This window comes from Salvelinus sp. IW2-2015, linkage group LG11 (genome assembly GCF_002910315.2).
Source record: "Salvelinus sp. IW2-2015 linkage group LG11, ASM291031v2, whole genome shotgun sequence".
In the NCBI taxonomy this organism is placed as follows: domain Eukaryota; kingdom Metazoa; phylum Chordata; class Actinopteri; order Salmoniformes; family Salmonidae; genus Salvelinus; species Salvelinus sp. IW2-2015.
Window position 1 is genome coordinate 50803619 of NC_036851.1, and position 21940 is coordinate 50825558.

Sequence of the window (21940 nt, forward strand, 5' to 3'; positions counted from 1 at the left end):
CATGCGGCGTTACGTTCTCCACCAGGTAGCGCGTCTCACAGTCGATACGGCAGGCCGTCAGGCTGTAGGAGTTGAAGAAGTCAGAGTCCCATGTGAGTGGAAGAAAATGATAATGATTTCTCTATTTGGTGTTTCAGATGGGAGGATTCATAGTGGTGCGAAGGCAGAATAAAATAGATTAAAATTAAACAGTGCTGGTCCCAATGGGCTGAGCCACACACAGTGTCCCACATGACACCCTATTCCCTATATAGTGCACTACTTTTGACCAGGGCCCTATTCCCTATATAGTGTACTACTTTTGACCAGGGCCCATAGGTGGTAGGGAATGGGGTGCCATTTGGGATACAAAACTAGTTTTCTCTGGGTTTGTCCAACTCATCATCTGTTTCAAACCTGTCTGAAGATCCAGCCGTCTGAATAATGATTTCACCATGCCTGGTGGTCCCTATTCACTACACAGCCAGCCACACAAGCCACCCACATTCATTGTACCTTTGGAAAGCATTTGTGGAGGCTTGATTCTGTGAGTCTTTGTGTGTTTGCAACTGTCTGTGAAAGGCTTTAGGTTTTTTAACGGAAACCGCCATCTCAGTAGAAAGAGAAACAAATAGCTGTGTTGTTTAGTTTTCAACCCGATTTCCTCGAATTGAAAGTTACTGGCTAATTCTCTGAGGCTGAAGTGACTATGAATGTTTTATTCTTGGTATGACGCTACAAGCTTGGCACACCTGTATTTGGGGAGTTTCACCCATGATTCTCCGCAGATCCTCTTAAGCTCTGTCAGGTTGGATGGGGAGTGTCGCTGCACAGCTATTTTCAGGTCTCTCCAGAGGTGTTGGATCGGGTTCAAGACCGGGCTCTGGTTGGGCCACTCAAGGACATTCAGAGACTTGTCCCGAAGCCACTCCTGCGTTGTCTTGGCTGTGTGCTTAGGGTCGTTGTCCTGTTGGAAGGTGAACCTTTGCCCCAGTCTGAGGTCCTGAGCGCTCTGGAGCAGGTTTTCATCAAGGATCTCTCTGTACTTTGCTCCGTTAATCATTCCATCGATCCTGACTAGTCTCCCATTCCTTGCCGCTGAAAAACATGCCCACAGCATGATGCTGCCACCACCATGCTTCACTGTAGGGAGGGTGCCTGGTTTCCTCCAGACGTGACGCTTGGCATCCAGGCCAAAGACTTCAATCTAGGTTTCATCAGACCAGAGAATCTTGTTTCTCATGGTCTGAGAGTCAATTAGGTGCCTTTTGGCAAACTCTAAGCAGGCTGTCATGTGCCTTTTACTGAGGAATGGCTTCCGTCTGGCCACTCTACCATAAAGGCCTGATTGGTGGAGTGCTGCAGAGATGGTTGTCCTTCTGGAAGGTTCTCCCATCTCCACAGAGGAACTCTAGAGCTCTGTTAGAGTGACCATCGGGTTCTTGGTCACCTCCCTGACCAAGGCCCTTCTCCCCCAAATGCTCAGTTTGGCTGGGCGGCCAGCTCTAGGAAGAGTCTTGGTGGTTCCAAACTTCTTCCATTTAAGAATGATGGAGGCCACTGTGTTCTTGGGGATCTTCATTGCTGCAGAAATCTTTTGGCACCCTTCCCCAGGTCTGTGCCTCAGTTCACCATCCTGTCTCAGAGTTCTATGGACAATTCCTTCGACTTCATGGCTTGGTTTTTGCTCTGTCATGCACCGTCAACTGTGGGACCTTATATAAACAGGTGTGTGCCTTTTTAAATCATGTCCAATCAATTGAACTTATAACAAATGGACTATGATCAAGTTGTAGAAACATCTCAAAGTTGATAAATGGAAACAGGATGCACCTGAGCTCAATTTCGAGTCTCATAGCAAAGAGTCTGAATATTTCAGTTTTTTTATTTTTTTATACATTTGCAAAAATGTCGAAAAACTTGTTTGTCTTTCGCTTTGTCATTATGAGGTATTGTGTGTAGATTTGAAATAATTTAATCAATTTTAGAATAAGACTGTAACAAAATGTAGAGAAAGTCAAGGGGTCTGAATCCTTTACAAATGCACTATATATATATATATTTCCACACTATGAGTTTGGAATAATACTGTGAAATTGATGATGTTGCCCATTAGGTGTAATAGCTGTTTAAAAAGAACGCCTGAAATTTCTGCCTGTTTTGGTGGGTTGGAGTTTTGGCCTGACATCAGCAGGCAGTAAATAGACCAATAAGAAAATGAGTTCCAAACCTCTGCCAATTACATATCGTTTTCAGGTTGCCCCTCCCCACTCTGACCACTCAGACAGTCCTAGCAAAATTCTTCCTTGAGAAATTGCTCTTTGCTTAGAAGCTATTTTTGTTTCTATTTTGACAATTTAATTGAAAAAAATCACAGTAAGGTCACGGCCGTGTATATTGTTACCTAGAAATGGTTTGATATTGGGATAAAAACGACTGCATCGGACCTTTCATTTATATATTTGCACCAAAACAGTTTCACACTAATGGAGAGCTTTGGAACGAAAGGGTTGAATGTGACTGTATTGCATTAGATTAATGAAAGCAGGGACAGAACCTCTCTCTAATGCTGGCAGTGTTAGTGTGTGTTTTTGTGTGTGTGTATGTCGATGTCAGTGTGTGTTTTGGTGTGTGTTCAGTACAGGTCTAATCAGTCTGCGGTGGTATTATGTATGCTGATGGTGTTGTGGCTGCAGACCACGGGATGCTTACCTCTCTCTCTCTCTGTCTCTCTGTCTCTCTGTCTCTCTGTCTCTCTGTCTCTCTGTCTCTCTGTCTCTCTGTCTCTCTGTCTGTCTGTCTGTCTGTCTGTCTGTCTGTCTGTCTGTCTGTCTGTCTGTCTCTCTTTCTGTCTCTCTTTCTGTCTCTCTCTCTCTGTCTGTCTGTCTGTCTCTCTCTCTCTCTCTGGGCACACACAGACATTCACCGGATACACACACCAAGACATAAGTGACCGTGGCAGGATTGATAATATGAACAAATTCTTCTCCTATGTTCCTTTCATCATACGTATCTGCGCATTCACGCATACACACACACACACACACTATATACACACACGTACATTGTAATATTGATGTATGGAGGTATTTTGTGTTGTAGATATGTAGTTGTGTAATGATGTTTTATGGTGTACTGTTTTTTGTTGTTGTGTGTGATGTGCCTTAATGTGTTATTTTTGCTGGACCCCAGGAAGAGTAGCTGCTGCCTTGGCAGGAACTAATGGGGATCCATAATAAACCCCAGGAAGAGTAGCTGCTGCCTTGGCAGGAACTAATGGGGATCCATAATAAACCCCAGGAAGAGTAGCTGCTGCCTTGGCGGGAACTATTGGGGATACATAATAAACCCCAGGAAGAGTAGCTGCTGCCTTGGCGGGAACTATTGGGGATCCATAATAAACCCCAGGAAGAGTAGCTGCTGCTACAGGAAATGTTCTGTACTACAGTCAATATGTTGATAGGACTTCGGCAGCCTTTTCCTCAAATTTGCTTTGTTAAAATCACCAGCTACAATAAATGCAGCCTCAGGATATCTAGGTTGCATAAAGTCCAGTGAAGTTCTTTGAGGGCCGTCGTGGTATCGGCTTGAGGGGGAATATACACAACTGTGACTATAACCAAAGAGAATTCTCTTGGGAGGTAATACGGTTGGCATTTGATTGTGAGGTATTCTAGGTTGGGTGAACAAAAGGACTTGAGTTCCTATATGTTATCAGAATTATACCATGAGTCGTTAATCATGAAACATTCACACTGCCCTTCTTCTTCCCGGAGAGATATTTATTCCTGTCCGCGAAATGAACTGAGAACCCAACTGGTTGGACCGACTCAGACAGTATATCCCAAGAGAGCCATGTTTCCGTGAAACAGTGTCACGCCCTGGCCATAGAGAGGCTTTTATTCTCTATTTTGGTTAGGCCAGGGTGTGACTAGGGTGGGCATTCTAGTTTCTTGATTTCTATGATTTCTGTTTCTATGTATGGTTCTCAATCAGGGACAGCTGTCTATCGTTGTCTCTGATTGGGAATCATACTTAGGCAGCCTGTTTTTCCACCTTAGTTGTGGGTAGTTTACTTTGTTAGTGGCCTGTATAGCCCTAGTAAGCTTCACGTTCGTGTTTGTTCTTTCTTGTTTTTGTTGGCGACATTTATAATAAAGTAAAATGTACGCTCACCACGCTGCACCTTGGTCCGGTCATTTCCACCCTGACGACGATCGTGACAAACAGAGTACATTACAATCCCTGATGTCCCTCTGGGACATGTCCCTCCTCTATCCAGAGACTGAACATTAACGAGTAATATACTAGGAAGCGGTGGGTGGTGTGCGCACCTTCTAAGTCGGACTAGAAGACTACTCCAAGTACCTCTCACCGGCGTTGTTTTGGGTCGGCTTCTGGAATCAGTTCAATTGCCCCGGGGGTTGCAAACAAAGGATCCGTTTCGGAAAAGTTGTATTCCTGGTCGTAATGCTGGTAGTGCTGGTGAGTTACCGTTGCCCTGATATCCTAAAGTTATTTCCGGCTGTATGTAATAACACAAACATTTTTCTGGGCTAACAATGTAAGGAATAATACATAAAAACGAAATACTGCAAAGTTTTGTAGATGATAGAAGCAAGGCAGCCCTCTCTGTCGGCGCCATGATTTGATATACACGATAAGAGGGTAGGGATGGGTACAAGGGGTTGGAACCGAAACAGAACCGGGGAAGATCTACCATTTTTTTCCAGACCCACATAAAAACACAACAAAGCGCTTATGCAAAGCCCTCACTGTGTCACTGAGAAACGTCTTCCAGTCAGTGTCTGCCTGCCAGTTGAAAACCTTTGCCAGTACGTGTGTTGGTTACCTGCCCCTTCCCCCTCCGAAGCTAGAAGCTACAGATGTTACAAGAGTGATTCAAAAGATAGAGATTTTTAATAAGAGAACAATGGATTCACTTTTTCAATGCTAGTTAAGGATACATTTTTTTTCTTTTTATTTCAACTTTTTGGGATCCCCTTTCGTCGCCACCAATGGTGACAGCTAGTCTTACTGGGGTCCGACACATCACCAAAAATACATTACAGACAAACAATTGACATGCATTTAAAAGCATTAACATGTAGTGTGTGTGTGTGTGTGTGTGTGTGTGTGTGTGTGTGTGTGTGTGTGTGTGTGTGTGTGTGTGTGTGTGTGTGTGTGTGTGGTGTGTGTGGTTGTGCGCATCTATCAGTTACACATACAGTGCCTTCAGAAAGTATTCCCACACCTTGACTTTTCCACATTTACAGTACCAGTCAAAAGTTTGGACACACCTACTCATTCAGTATTTTTTCTTTATTTGTACTATTTTCTACTTTGCAGAATAATAGTGAAGACATCAAAACTATGAAATAACACATATGGGATCATGTGGTAACCAAAAAAGTGTTAAACAAGAAGCTGTCACGACGTGGCCCTTTTTGGGTGTATATTGTGGCTCCCCCCTCTCTCTCTCACTCATTCTCCCATATCAGGTTTTACAACGGTCATAAATACCTCGTAGAAACTGCCATGCAGTATTGAGGGAGAGAGTCTATGGAGAACAAAGAGCTTCTCTTGCCAAAACTCCTAATCCCCAAAATGGGAGAATTAAACAATATTTATATTTTGGAGAATGTGGGAATGGTCCGTGGACACATGTCGAGTGTGTTTCATCTCATGAAGGACAGGAAACACACATAACTGTATCCCTTAAAGTGTACATTTCCCAGCTGTCAGGTTTACATCTACAGTAGATGTTGGATAAAATTAATTAGTAAATATGAAACTATTTGTGAGAAGATGTAATGTGATGTTGGCCTTCTAAACGAGATACTAAACAAGATACTTCTAAACGAGATACTAAGATGTAAAGTTTTAACTAGTCAGTGGCCACGCCCTGTGAGGCAAGACATTACATCAGGCGTCATGGAATCGCACCTTTTTCCACAGAGTATAAAACCACTTCCTACAAAATGTACAATAAGTCAGAGAATGTCGGGACAGAGTCCGCATGTTGGAATGGATACAATTCTATAGACCATTAGACTAGAAAACATGCAGCTGACGCTACATGTGAAATGGTTAAGAACTACAACTCTATAGGCCACGGAGATCATACAGCGTGTAGCTGGAAATTGTTCAACTCTGAGACTATCGATCACTACAGAATAAGAGCAAATCCTAGATGTAGAATTACTAGTCTGCAGCTGGAAATTACGTAAGTCTAGTACGAGAATACCGACAACCACGGAAGCATCTATTCTATGCAACGACCATCTGTACACCTGACGTATCCATTACAACAGACACTATCCAGAGCCACTGAGAAAGCGACAACTACGAAAGACATTCTGACTTCTGGGGAAGTTAACCAGAGACTCTCTGATGAACTGAATCTCCAGCAGACGGACCGGCGAGTCCAAAAGAGAAGACAACAACGACATACGGCAGTAAATTTATACATTGCAATTATTTTCAAATGAGCGGCTGTTCATGTGCAAAGGATTAGCATTTCAATTAATATAATTATCAACTGTGTGTCATGAATCCATTTTGTCTTTCCTGCTTTTTATCTGTCCCCACCCCTTTCCATTGTCTACCAAGCTGTCATACCGGTTTAGCCTACTAGGGACTTATCAATGCATTGTGTTAGTAACCAATAACTATATTGTTTCTTTATGTAATTATGTGATTTGATTAGTTAGTTAGTAAATAAATAATTACGCCAATTTGTATATCGCTGATTCATTATGGAAGCTAGGGTTCGTGCAGATATCCAAAGAGTTTGCGACGTTCAGTAATGAGCACTGATGAGGTAATATTAATACATTAATTCAAGACTGTACTCGATAAGATATTAATTGAAAAATTGAAAAATGTTAAGTTTTGAATCCGGCGTCGTTTTGCATATCAATTCATGAACCATGTGCCATGGAATCGGTACATCGAAAGTCTCTTCCCAACTATTATGTAATTTATATGGCACAGCTGTCAATTCTTTGGTCCTTAAATGAAACTGGTATATATTTTTTATTTATCACAATTTTCTTTAACCATTTTTGGTCTTTAATGCAAGGCCGACAAACAAGTTCCTTACTTTTTCCCCCTTCCACTTGCATCTTACATTTTTGTGGTAATGCTGAAATTAGTTGGTTGTAATTTTGGGTAGAGCAGACATTTCAATATGTCTGTGTTAGCTGCATGTGTGACATAACTCCACCAGTCCTATTTATGATATAATTTACAAAGATTATACCTTTTTTAGTTTTTTTATCAAGTAGTATATTTGAGTTTAACCACAGTATTTGTTGTATTATTTGTTCTGTCTTTTCAGGTGGATTAAACTGAACCATTTTTCTATGACTTGTTTAAAAAAGAACAATATTTTGGAGATTATTTTGTTTTCAAATAACCAAAAGTGAGCAGTTGGAATCTGCATAAAGGGGAAAAGGCCATTCTTGAACACGGGGTGAAACATTCTTACTAATTTGACTAGAGAACCATTTTTGTATGACTGATGCTTTAGTGAGAGGTCTAATGCTTTAATATTTAATCATTTCTGTCCCCAGAACTCATATTCATTATATAAATAGGCCCTTTTACTGTTGTCTGGCTTGCCATTCCAAATAAAATTGATTAAAAAATATATATATAATTTAAAAAGCAGGTTACTAGGTGTAGGCAAAACCATAAGCAAATAGGTAAACTGTGATATGACTAAAGAGTTAATCAGGGTGATTTTTCCACAAATAGACAGGTATTTTCCTTTCCATGGTAGCAAGATCTTATCTATTTTTGCTAACTTTCTATTCAAATTAATTGGAGTGAGATAATTTCTTTCTTTCTGGATATGCATACCGAGTATGTCCACATCCCCGTCAGACCATTTTATTTGTAAACTACACAGTAATGGAAAAGTAGAATTTTTTTGTGATCCAATACATAACATAGTACACTTATCATAATTTGGTTTTAATCCAGAGAGGTTAGAAAACGTATCTAGATCCTATATGAGGCTGTGGAGGGATTCTAATTGTGGTTTTAAAAGAAAACATGAATCATCAGCATACAATGACACCTTTGTTTTTTATCCCTGGATTTCTAATTCCTTAATATTCTAGTTGGATCTAATTTTAACAGCTGACATTTCAATGGCAATAATACATAGATATGCCAATAGTGGACAACCTTGTTTTACTCCTCTTGACAGTTTAAAACTTTCTGAGATGTAGCCATTATTTACTATTTTACACCTAGGTTTACTATACATAACTTTAACCCATTTTATATGAGATACTCCGAAATTGAAATATTCCAGGCATTTATATATAAACTCGAGTCGTCCTTTATCAAAAGCCTTTTCAAAGTCAGCTATGAAAACCAGGCCTGGTTTTCCCGATATTTCATAGTATTCTATTGTTTCCAGTACTTGTCTTATATTATCTCCAATGTATCGTCCATGTAAAAAACCTGTCTGATTAGGATGAATAATATCTGGCAAAACCTTTTAAACTCTATGCACCAAGCATTTAGCTAGAATTTTTGTTGTGAGTCTTTCTGGGTAAGTCTCTAAGAGCTTTGCACACCTGGATTGGACAATATGTTCACTTTTTGTATTATTATTATTCTTCAAGCTCTGGTTGGCCGTTTGGTTTGTTGGTCGGTCAGTCGATTGGTTGTTGATCATTGCTAGACAGCCAATTTCAAGTCTTGCCAGAGATTTTCAAGCCTATTTAAGTCAAAACTGTAACTAGGCTACTAAATGTAGATTTGGCCATGTGTTTTAGTCTATTGTCCTTCTGAAAGGTGAATTTGTCTCCCAGTGCTTGTTGGAAAGCAGACTGAACCAGGTTATCCTCTAGGATTTTGCCTGTGCTTAGCTCTATTCCACTTCTTTTATACTAAAAAACCATAGTCCTTGCCAAGGACTAGCATACCCATAACATGATGCAGCTACCACCACGCTTGAAAATATGAAAAGTGGTACTCAGTGATGTGCTGTGTTGGATTTTCCCCAAACATTACATCTTGTATTCAGGACATAAAGTACATTTCTTTGACAATATTTTACTTTAGTGCCTTACTGCAAACAGGATGCATGTTTTGGAATATTTGTATTCTGTACAGGCTTCCTTCTTTTCGCTCGGAACGGTACGAAAAAAAAGTGTTTCAGTTCAGAATGAAACAATTAAGATAATAATAATTAAGGTTCCAACCCCTGATGGGTATATATCATATGGAATTATTCAGAGGTGAGTTCTCTTCTCTCCCAGAGAGACAAAGAGGGCATGGGAGCACTGATTGAAAAAGTGTGGATTCCCACCAAGCCACTGATGAGATTCCCGTAATGTAACAGGAAAAAGAAATGACAGTGGAGAGGTCAGAGTCTGTTTAACGTGAAACTGACTGACTAGGTTTCAGAATTACCTCGTCCTGCTTTCAACAAGAACATGGCCTTCAGAAATAAATATAATGAAATGGTACATGCTGGTTGAGTAGCTGAAAACACACTTACATATTTCAGCCCCTTTAAAGGTAGCAGGATGACATCATCGGGAATCATAAACAACAAAACAACCTACCACTTATCGACAACAACAATAACCGAGACAATCATTATTTGTTTTGACCAATGTTGTGACCTCCTTCCCTGGAGCAAGCCCACATGTGTAAGAGCCACTAATGGCTGTCTTAATTGATTGATGAATTGATTGAGTGACACCCTACCCGTTGTTCCTGACAGGATACGAAGGTCTGGAAGCCCGGGGCCACTCCGAAACCCAGCTGGTCAATGAAGGGTGGCTCGTCCTGGGTGTGGATCTGGACCTTGATGCCTGCCTCAAATGACGTCTCATCTGGAGAGAAGAAGGGAAAAGCAAGAAACATGCATCTGAAAAAATGAACCGCCAGGTATTACTCAGTCTGAAAAAATGAACCGCCAGGTATTACTCAGTCTGAAAAAATGAACCACCAGGTATTACTCAGTCTGAAAAAAAACCAGAAAATCTTATCACAATTAGGAATCAGAAGAACAGATGAATGTCACAATGATTTATATAATTGATGTTCCTACTGCAATGGAGTAGCCTACACCCTATCCTATCCCATACCTCATCCATCCCCTAACCCCATCCCCTATCCATCCCTTAACCCCATCCCCTATCCATCCCTTAACCCCATCCCCTATCCATCCCCTAACCCCATCCCCTATCCATCACCCCTACCCCACATCCCCCTATCCATCCCTAACTCCATCCCCTATCCAACCCATAACTCCATCCCCTATCCATCCCTTAACCCCATCCCTATCCATCCCTAACCCATCCCCTATCCATCCCCTATCCATCCCCTATCCATCCCCTAACCCCATGCCCTACCATCTCCATACTCCATCCCCTATCCATCCCTTAACTCCATCCCCTATCCATCCTCTAACCCTATCCATGCCATAGCCCCAAACTCCTTATCCATCCCCTACCCCCATCCAACTGGTTATCCAATTTGTAAGTCGCTCTCCAATTTGTAAGTCGCTCTGGATAAAAGCGTCTGCTAAATGACTTAAATGTAAATGTAAATGTTATACTGTTTTTAGATCTGATAGAGTTGGCAGAAGAGGGGGTGTCGCCATATACATAAAAAGCAACTTAAATGTTTCTGTATCCATTGCCACCTCTGTCCCTAAGCAATTTGAATGTCTACACTTATACTGTATGTGGGCCTTAGTAATAATTTCCATTTGACTGTAGTGGGACTTTACTGCCCTCCGTCAACCTCCTTATATGCTCTTGTCTGACCTGCTATCTAACTACAGTGATATCTAACTATCCAATATCTAACTATCTAACTACATTAATATCTAACTATCCAACTAGGGCCGGCAGGGATGTTCTTGGCCCATCGCGCACTAGTGACTCCAATATCTAACTATCTAACTACACTAATATCTAACTATCCAATATCTAACTATCTAACTACACTGTTATCTAACTATCTAACTACACTAATATCTAACTATCAAACTACACTACTATCTAACTATCCAATATCTAACTATCAAACTACACTGTTATCTAACTATCTAACTACACTAATATCTAACTATCCAAGATCTAACTATACTAATATCTAAGAACAGATTGTATTTTGTATTTTCTAACCCCTTTTTCGTGGTATCCAATTGGTAGTTACAGTCTGTACGGACTTGGGAGAGGCGAAGGTTGCACGCCGTGTGTCTGAAACATAACCCAGCCAAGCCGCACTGCTTAACCTGGAAGCCAATGTGTCAGAGAAAACACCGTACACCTGGCGACCTTGTCAGCACGCACTGCGCCCGGCCCGCCACAGGAGTCACTAGCGCGCGATGAGCCAAGAACATCCCTGCCGACCAAACTGCCCCTAAACGGGATGACGCTGGGCCAAAGGGTCTCCCATTCGCGGCTGGCTGCGACAGAGCCTGGACTCAAACCAGGATCTCTAGTGGCACAGCTAGCAGCTTTTTAATTTTATTTAACTAGGCTGGTCAGTTAAGAACAAATTCTTATTTACAATGACCCTATGGGACTCCCAATCACAGCTGGTTGTGATACAGTCTGGATTCGAACCAGGGGTGTCTGTAGTGACACCATTAGGATTGAGATGCAATGTCTTAGACCACTGCGCCACTCGGGAGCCCAGTGATGCACTAATAGAGTCATAGACTTTATTTTCATTTCAACCATTTGATATTTATGATGGACTAAGTGCTTTGCTACATATCATAAATCCACAGGGGCTGATTCACTTGATCCCTTCTTACTACAGCTTTCTGCCCTACTTATTGCAGAACCACTGACGTATATATTTTACTTGACAATTGTTTCGGGTGTGTTTGGCCGGCAGGGATATCCTTGTCCCATGACACTCTAGCGACTCCTGTGGCGGGCCAGGGGCATGGTCGCCAGGTGTATGGTGCTTCCTCCGACACATTGGTGGCTGGCTTCCGGGATAAGCGGGGATTGTGCCAAGAAGCAGTGCAGCTTGGTTGGGTTGTGTTTCGGAGGACGCATGGCTCTTGACCTTCGCCTCTCCCGAGTCCGTACGGGAGTTTCAGCAATGGGACAAGACTAACTACCAATTGGATACCACGAAATTGGGGAGAAAAGGGTGCAAAAAACCCCAATTATAATAAAAGAAGAGAGCATCAGATATATATTACCAGTAAGTCACTGCTCGTCTTGAGAAGGGATACGGAGACATTTGTGTAATTGCCAAGGGAACACACCAGGGCATGGCACTCAGAACCTAGGTTCCTCCTTGCACTGCTATCTGTCACCGCTACATTGTTAAAAATAGCATATTTGGCCTAAATATTGGAATACGAATGAAGAATTGACGAAGAAATGCAAATCGCTATTGTATGCATGTGTTCAATTACACATATTCACTCCGGAAACGTTTGAAGCCTTTGACTTAAAGCTACAATATGAGATTTGTTTTTCAGCCCCGCCACTTATTTTGATATATAGCTGGGTAAATATCAAAAATTGAAATGACTACTGAACAGATTCCCAGATCGTGGATTGTCCCTTTGAGGAAGAGTGAAAGGTCAACATACTGTGGCAGAGAGAAGCCCTGCATTGGTATTTCCACATAGACACTACGTCTACATACTGTGGCAGAAAGAAGCCCTGCATTGGTATTTCCACATAGACACTACGTCTACATACTGTGGCAGAAAGAAGCCCTGCATTGGTATTTCCACACAGACACTACGTACATATTGTGTATTTCCTAGGGTTGCAAAGGGTCGGAAACCTTCCAGTAAATTTCCGGAACGTTTCCGGAAAGATTTCCATGGGAAGTTAAACCCTGGAATTTGGGGAATTCTGCTTAAATTCATCAAAAAAGTTGGCTTATAACTGTGAACATTTTTGTGGGATACACATAAGGAAATTCCAGGTCTTGTGGCATATTTTGGTTAAACTATCCCCAATTCAATAGAATTGCAACCCTCTGCATGCACAGTGCATTCTTTCATCACATGTACAGCTGATTTTCAAGATCTTGCACACTAATGAGATGCTATTGAGCCCACACTACTACACTGTCTGAGCCAAGGACTACATGCTTTCTGGTAAGTTTTTATTACAATACTGGGTGGGGTGAATATAATTTTTGTTAACTAGTAAATAGTAGCCTACAGCAAAGTGCATTTAAATAATTTCTAACTTGTTAATCATTTCTGCTAGTTAGTTTTTGCCACCATGTGGGTTTTAGCTTGCTTGAGCATGCTAACTGCGGAGTGTTAATTCACCTGTTTCCATACATGTTTAATTTTAAAACTTGTATCTTACAAAGGAGTTGTTTAATCTAACTGCTTAACTATTTATCTGTACATAAAAATGCATTTGTTTTTTTAACATTTTTTTTTCTCATCTTTACAGGAAAATGCCACAGGCACTATCTGATGTGTGGAGACATTTCACTGCAGCTATTGTGGAAGGTAAATCTGTGTACATTTGCAAATACTGTGCCAAATAATATTATGTGACGAATGCAACACAGAATCATCTGGCCAAGTGCATAAAGTTCCCTCAGCGCTCATAACAAGTAACCTCTGACAAAAGACCCTCTACTTCTATTTGAGGTGAAAATGATGAATCAGACACCTTAGCGATAGCAACAGCTCATGGTCCTCCTGGAATCAGAAGTTTTTTTGACTCAATGGAGGAACGTAGTCAGAGAAATGCTGATGAATGTCTTGCTCGAGCTGTGTATGCAACTGGTTCACCTCTGATGCCCACAGGCAATGTGTATTGGAAGAGATTCCTAAATGTTCTTCGCCCAGCATACACCCCTCCAATCAGACATGCTTATCTACTCATTTGCTGGATGCAGAGTTCAACAGAGTTTAAGTGGAGGTCAAGCAAATCATAGAGAAAGCAGACTGTATTGCAATCATCTCATCATGATGGGTGGTTCGTGGGCAAGGAATAATAAACTACATAATCTCTACCCCTCAACCAGTATTTTACAAGAGCACAGACACAAGGCACAACAGACACACCGGTCTCCACATTGCAGATGAGCTGAAGGCAGTCATCAATGACCTTGGACCACAGAAGGTATTTGCACTGGTGACAGATAATGCTGCAAACATGAAGGCTGCTTGGTCTGAAGTGGAGGAGTCCTAGCCACACATCACACCCATTGGCTGTGCTGCTCATGCATTGAATCTGCTCCTCAAGGACATCATGGCACTGAAAACAATGGATACTCTCTACAAGAGAGCGAAGGAAATTGTTAGGTATGTGAAGGGTCATCGAGTTAAAGCAACAATCTACCTCACCAAGCAAAGTGAGAAGAATAAGAGCACCACATTGAAGCTGCCCAGCAACACCCATTGGGGTGGTGTTGTCATAATGTTTGACAGTCTCCTGGAGGGGAAGGAGTCTCTCCAAGAAATGGTCATATCACAGTCTGCGATATGGACAGCTCCATCAAGAGGATCTTTCTGGATTATGTATTTTGGGAGAAAGAGGTAAGCAGCCTGAAACTCCTGAAACCTATAGCAGTAGCCATTGCACGGATTGAAGGAGACAATGTCATCCTGTCTGATGTTCAGACTCTGCTTGCAGATGTAAGAGAAGAAATCCGTACTGCCCTGCCCACTTCACTGTTGATCCAAGCAGAGGAAACTGCAGTTCTGAAATACATCAAAAAGCGTGAAGACTTCTGACTGAAGCCCACACATGCCGCAGCGTACATTTTGGACCCCAAGTATGCTGGCAAGAGCATCCTGTCTGGTGCAGAGATCAATAAGGCCTATGGTGTCATCACTACCGTGTCTCGTCACCTTGGCCTAGATGAGGGCAAGGTTCTTGGCAGTCTGGCGAAGTACACTTCCAAGCAAGGGCCTTGGGATGGAGATGCAATATGGCAGTCGTGCCAACATATCTCATCAGCCACCTGGTGGAAGGGACTTTGTGGATCTGAGGCTCTTTCCTCTGTTGCCTCCATCATCCTCCAAATCCCACCAACATCAGCCGCCTCAGAACGCATCTGGTCCTTGTTTGGGAACACACAGACCAAAGCACGCAACAGGCTGACCAATACAAGGGTTGAAGAATTGGTGGCCATCCGGGCAAATTTGAGGCTTTTTGAGCCTGACAACGAGCCATCCTCAAGGTTGGAAAGTGATAGTGAAGATGAGGCCTCAGAGTCTGATGTTCAAGAGGTGGACATTGAGGAGGTCCACAGAGAAGACATGGAAGCCTGAGAGGAAGACAACCAAAGCTTTAGTTTCTAGACTATCATTTTACAGATGTATGTTGAAAACGTTTTTGGGAGATGCGATGGATCATTGGGGATCATTCAATATGTGAAGAGGGGATCATTCAATGTGAAGAGTCAAGTCATTTAATTCAAGTTAAATTCGTAACTAAATCGTTTTTTAAATTTCTATTGAAAGGATTTAATATGTCTACTTATGATAAGGTAAAAAGATTATGTTTCAGTCTCCAAATGATATGGTAAATATATCCAATGCAAAAAAACATCTACATTTAAATGGTATTAATATTAATTATCATATATTTCCGTTAATTCCCATATATTCCCGTTAATTCCCACGAAAAGTTTCCACCTCTGGATATTCCCCAAAATGTGCAACCCTAGTCTTTCCACACAGACACTACGTCTACATACTGTGGCAGAGAGAAGCCCTGCATTGATTTTCATCGCAATACCGGCATATTCTTTCATTTGATTCATGCAGAAACTAAGCATTCCTGACAAGAGATACAATTAAATGACATTAAAGAAGCATTCGATAAATCGACCCCAATCCGTCTTGATCTACAAGAGTTGATCATGTACAGTTTTCACTGCAACTGTGGTTCAACTGTGTCGAGTATGAATTTCCAGAGCGAGATTCATAGTTGGTGAAGAGGAACATATGTTTACTGTGAAGCTTCTGATCTCTCTTCAATGATATTATTTGTCTTCTGGAAATATCAACGTTTTTTGAGCGCTTGACTTTATTTTAAAACAGATTCATTAAGTTGATTTTGAAACTGAGAGTTTGGAAATCAATTCTACATGGACTAGTTTTCTTGTCTGTCTGTCTATCTTCCTTTCCTTTGCAACTAGCTAATGTTTGTTTCTCTGTTGACTCTTTTGAAGTGGTTTCACATTTACAAACACTGCATGTTTGACATACTTGAGCACTTGACTTCAATAAATCACTTTTTAGTTCAAGGTTTGTTGTGGTTTGACGACATACTTCCCTGACTCCAAAATGGAATAGTAGCCCCTCTTCCTCCTTATGGCATCCTGAAGATCTGTGAGGATTGGATGATTGACCCTCCCTCCATCCCTCCCTCCCTCCTCACCTGTTTCTCCCCAGACGGGCAGGTATTCGTCTTGTTGGATATCAAGCATCAGCTCCAGTCCGTTACCCATCCCTCCCTTCATGGTCACCAGCAGCGGGCGGTTATCTTGACCCGAGTTGAATGTGTAGCACTTCCCATAACGGGTGAAGATCTGAAACAACAAGAGACAAAGGGCTGTCAATGAGTGGCAGCAATATAATGAAGAACAAAGCAATGTCTGTGACTCAAATTGGAAACCAATTCCCAATAAAGGGCACTACTTTTGACCAGAGACACAAGGTACCCTATTCCCTATACAGTAGGGCTGGAAATTGCCAGGGACCTCACGATACGATATTATCACGTTACTTAGGTACCGATACGATATGTATTGCAATTCTCACGATTCTATATGTATTGCGATGCGATACTGCGATTGTATTGCGATTTGATGTTCCAAACATATTTGCTCACTATATGTCTGTCGCAGAGGGTCAAGAGAGAGACATTTGATCAGTCATGGAAATAAAAGTTCTGAAAACATGTTGTCTCACTATAATAAAAAGAAGATGGAGAACAAGATGGAGAACAAGATGGAGAACAAGATGGAGAACAAGATGGAGAACAAGCTATAAGATGAAAAATACCATCGTTTTGGCGCCGGTACAGTCGACTAGCTTTAGCTAACGCTACCTACAGTTGCAAAAAATAATAATATTTCTTTACAAATCGATAGCTAAGACTATTGTTCAAACTCTTTGATCCCGACACACAGAGAGACTCATTCTAGATGTGGTATCATAAACGCCTTTTAGTTACTGTAAAGGAGCACACACATTGAAATCAATGTTTCATGAGAAGGTTTGCCTGTGTAGTAGCGTCCTAAGCTGATTCTGGGACAATGTTACAAGTTGGCCAAGCAAACTGTGGCGCAACGGGAGGGCAAGAGTGGAAACGACACAACCCGGTGGGGAGGCTGCCTCAGACATGACGGGTAGTGAACGAATGGAGGTGCAATCACATTCAAGACATCAGGAAAATGGAAAAGGGAGGCTCTGGCTCCAACATCCTCCTTTGAATTCCATGCTGTCACAGTTACCAGCCCTTTCAAGCTTAACATCCTTATCATTTATCGCCCTCCAGGTTCCCTTGGAGAGTTCATCAATGAGCTTGACGCCCTGATAAGTTCCTTTCCTGAGGATGGCTCACCTCTCACAGTTCTGGGTGACTTTAACCTCCCCACGTCTACCTTTGACTCATTCTTCTCTGCCTCCTTCTTTCCACTCCTCTCCTCTTTTGACCTCACCCTCTCACCTTCCCCCCCTACTCACAAGGCAGGCAATACGCTTGACCTCATCTTTACTAGATGCTGTTCTTCCACTAATCTCATTGCAACTCCCCTCCAAGTCTCCGACCACTACCTTGTATCCTTTTCCCTCTCGCTCTCATCCAACACTTCCCACACTGCCCATACTCGGATGGTATCGCGCCGTCCCAACCTTCGCTCTCTCTCCCCCGCTACTCTCTCCTCTTCCATCCTATCATCTCTTCCCTCTGCTTCAAACCTCTCCAACCTATTCCTGTTCTGCCTCCTCCAACCCTCCCCCCTCTCCTCCCTTTCTGCATCCTTTGACTCTCTATGTCCCCTATCCTCCAGGCCGGCTCGGTCCTCCCCTCCTGCTCCGGGGCTCGACGACTCATTGCGAGCTCACAGAACAGGGCTCCGGGCAGCCGAGCGGAAATGGAGGAAAACTCGCCTCCCTGCGGACCTGGCATCCTTTCACTCCCTCCTCTCTACATTCTCCTCTTCTGTCTCTGCTGCTAAAGCCAATTTCTACCACTCTAAATTCCAAGCATCTGCCTCTAACCCTAAGAGCTCTTTGCCACCTTCTCCTCCCTCCTGAATCCTCCTCCCCTCCTCCCCCCCCTCTCTGCTGATGACTTCGTCAACCATTTTGAAAAGAAGGTCGACGACATCGATCCTCGTTTGCAAGTCAAACGACACCGCTGGTTCTGCTCACACTGCCCTACCCTGTGCTTTGACCTCTTTCTCCCCTCTCTCTCCAGATGAAATCTCGCGTCTTGTGACGGCCGGCCGCCAACAACCTGCCCGCTTGACCCTATCCCCTCCTCTCTTCTCCAGACCATTTCCGGAGACCTTCTCCCTTACCTCAACTCGCTCATCAACTCATCCTTGACCGCTGGCTACGTCCCTTCCGTCTTCAAGAGAGCGAGAGTTGCACCCCTTCTGAAAAAACCTACACTCGATCCCTCCGATGTCAACAACTACAGACCAGTATCCCTTCTTTCTTTTCTCTCCAAAACTCTTGAACGTGCCGTCCTTGGGCAGCTCTCCTGCTATCTCTCCAGAATGACCTTCTGATCCAAATCAGTCAGGTTTCAGACTAGTCATTCAACTGAGACTGCTCTTCTCTGTGTCACGGAGGCGCTCCGCACTGCTAAAGCATACTCTCTCTCCTCTGCTCTCATCCTTCTAGACCTATCGGCTGCCTTTGATACGTGAACCATCAGATCCTCCTCTCCACCCTCTCCGAGCTGGGCATCTCCGGCGCGGCCCACGCTTGGATTGCGTCCTACCTGACAGGTCGCTCCTACCAGGTGGCGTGGCGAGAATCTGTCTCCGCACCACGTGCTCTCACCACTGGTGTCCCCAGGGCTCTGTTCTAGGCCCTCTCCTATTCTCGCTATAACCAAGTCACTTGGCTCTGTCATATCCTCACATGGTCTCTCCTATCATTGCTATGCAGACGACACACAATTAATCTTCTCCTTTCCCCCCTCTGATAACCAGGTGGTGAATCGCATCTCTGCATGTCTGGCAGACATATCAGTGTGGATGACGGATCACCACCTCAAGCTGAACCTCGGCAAACGGAGCTGCTCTTCCTCCCGGGAAGGACTGCCCGTTCCATGATCTCGCCATCACGGTTGACAACTCCATTGTGTCCTCCTCCCAGAGTGCTAAGAACCTTGGCGTGATCCTGGACAACACCCTCGTTCTCAACTAACATCAAGGCGGTGACCCGTTCCTGTAGGTTCATGCTCTACAACATTCGCAGAGTACGACCCTGCCTCACGCAGGAAGCGGCGCAGGTCCTAATCCAGGCACTTGTCATCTCCCGTCTGGATTACTGCAACTCGCTGTTGGCTGGCTCCCTGCCTGTGCCATTAAACCCCTACAACTCATCCAGAACGCCGCAGCCCGTCTGGTGTTCAACTTCCCAAGTCTCTCACGTCACCCCGCTCCTCCGCTCTCTCCACTGGCTTCCAGTTGAAGCTCGCATCCGCTACAAGACCATGGTGCTTGCCTACGGAGCTGTGAGGGGAACGGCACCTCCGTACCTTCAGGCTCTGATCAGGCCCTACACCCAAACAAGGGCACTGCGTTCATCCACCTCTGGCCTGCTCGCCTCCCTACCTCTGAGGAAGTACAGTTCCCGCTCAGCCCAGTCAAAACTGTTCGCTGCTCTGGCACCCCAATGGTGGAACAAACTCCCTCACGACGCCAGGTCAGCGGAGTCAATCACCACCTTCCGGAGACACCTGAAACCCCACCTCTTTAAGGAATACCTAGGATAGGATAAAGTAATCCTTCTAACCCCCCCCCCCCTTAAAAGAGTTAGATGCACTATTGTAAAGTGGTTGTTCCAGCGGTATCATAAGGTGAATGCACCAATTTGTAAGTCGCTCTGGATAAGAGCGTCTGCTAAATGACTTAAATGTAATGTAAATGTAACATCGAATGTTCCTCCAACTCGGGTCAAGGAACCTGATTAAGTGATCGCCCCGAATTGTACCCTATTCCTACATAGTACCGTGGGTGTGTTCTGGAGGGCCAGAGTACAAACGCACACCCTATATAAGGAGCATGGTGTCATTAGGGACATGTAACTATTCCCCAGGTCGTTGATGTAAATGACAATGTGTTCTCAGTCAACTTACCTGGTAAAATAAGGGTTAAATAAATCTAAATCCCAAGGCTCTCAGAAAGCTAAGAGCATCAAAGTAGCTAAAGGTCGAAGACTATTTATTTATCTGTCGTATGTAAAGAATGTTGTCTCTTATGTATGGCATCTTATAGTGGCATAATAAGGTTGAGATAAATATCCATGTTTTGCATGTATTGATTCTTGGTGGAGTCGACAACAGGGGCCTGTTGGTATTTCAAAAAGCTGTATTTGAATAAAGGACACATCAAGACCAGAAGATACACGATACTCAAGGACGGACTGATTACTTGAAGGGCGATGTAAAACGGATTATTTGACAAACCGCCAACGGAAGTATTTGTGGCAGAAATGAATGATTTTGCTGCAGCCTTCCTGCCTTTCTGAAAATCGGAACTATCACGTGACAAAGAAAAAAATGACTTTGCACTGCGGCCTAAGATATTGGCACTGACACCCCTCAAGAGACGCACGTATCAACATTTAATGAAATGCCCCCTGCAATATGTCACCCATAGTAATATGAGGTTTGACCTTAAGACAGAAGTGTGACTGGGGCTGGCTGGCAGAGTAAAGTGAGAAGGGACTCACTGCAGCAGCAGCTGCCTGGTGAATAGAAGGGACTGACTCCAGACCTGGTGGTGAGGTGTGACTCCAGACCTGGTGGTGGGAAGGGACTGACTCCAGACCTGGTGGTGAGGTGTGACTCCAGACCTGGTGTGAAGCATTTTTAAATGAAATATCGCATCATACAGCTTTCAGGACTAGACAGTCCAGTGTCCACTTGCAGGGCGCCGCTGGCCTTGGTTGAAATTCGGCACGGCCCTAACGGGGAACACCTCCCAAGACCTTTGGTGGTTGGCGAGTGGTGACTCCAGAAACCTGGTGGTGGGAGGGACTGACCTCAGACCTGGTGGTGAGTGTGTGACACTCCAGACCTGGCTGGTGAGGTGTGACTCCAGACCTGGTGGTGGGAAGGGACTGACTCCACGACCTGGTGGTGAGGTGTGACTCCAACCTGGTGGTGAGGTGTGACTCCAGACCTGGTGGTGAGGTGTGACTCCAGACCTGGTGGTGAGGTGTGGACTCCAGACCTGGTGGTGAGGTGTGAGTCCAGACCTGGTGTGAGAAGGGACTGACTCCAGACCTGGTGGATGAGAAGGGACTGACTCCAGACCTGGTGGTGGAGAAAGGAACTGACTCCAGACCTGGTGGGAGTAGGTGAAGGTAACGACTCCAGACCGGTGGTGAGGGTGAGTCAGATGGTGGTGGGAAGGTACTGACTCCAGACCTGGTGGTGAGGTGTGACTCCAGACCTGGGTGGTGAGAAGGGACTGACTCCAGACCTGGTGGTGAGGTGTGACTCCAGACTGGTGGTAGAGGATAGGGATGACTCCAAACCTGGTGGTGAGGTGTGACTCCAGACCTGGTGGTGGAAGGACTAGACTCAGAACTCGGTGGGAGCGTGGTGACTGCCAGCTGAGAGTCAGTCCCCTGGTGGTGGAAGGACTGACTCCAGACCTGGTGGTGGGAAGGGACTGACTCCAGACCTGGTGGGTGGTTAAGGACTGGACTTCCAAACCGTGGGGTGAGGTGTGACTCCAGACCTGTGGTGGAGGTGTGACCCAGACTGGT

General features: G+C 43.9%; 1 protein-coding gene across 1 annotated transcript in view; it reads right to left on the bottom strand.

The window, feature by feature from the left end:
• Positions 1-21940, bottom strand: part of LOC111970541 (acid-sensing ion channel 1B) — a 116941-nt gene that overhangs the window by 30322 nt on the left and 64679 nt on the right. Inside the window, 2 exon segments of the mRNA XM_023997361.1 lie at positions 9715-9842; positions 16359-16509. Coding sequence (XP_023853129.1) covers positions 9715-9842; positions 16359-16509 — 279 coding nt within the window.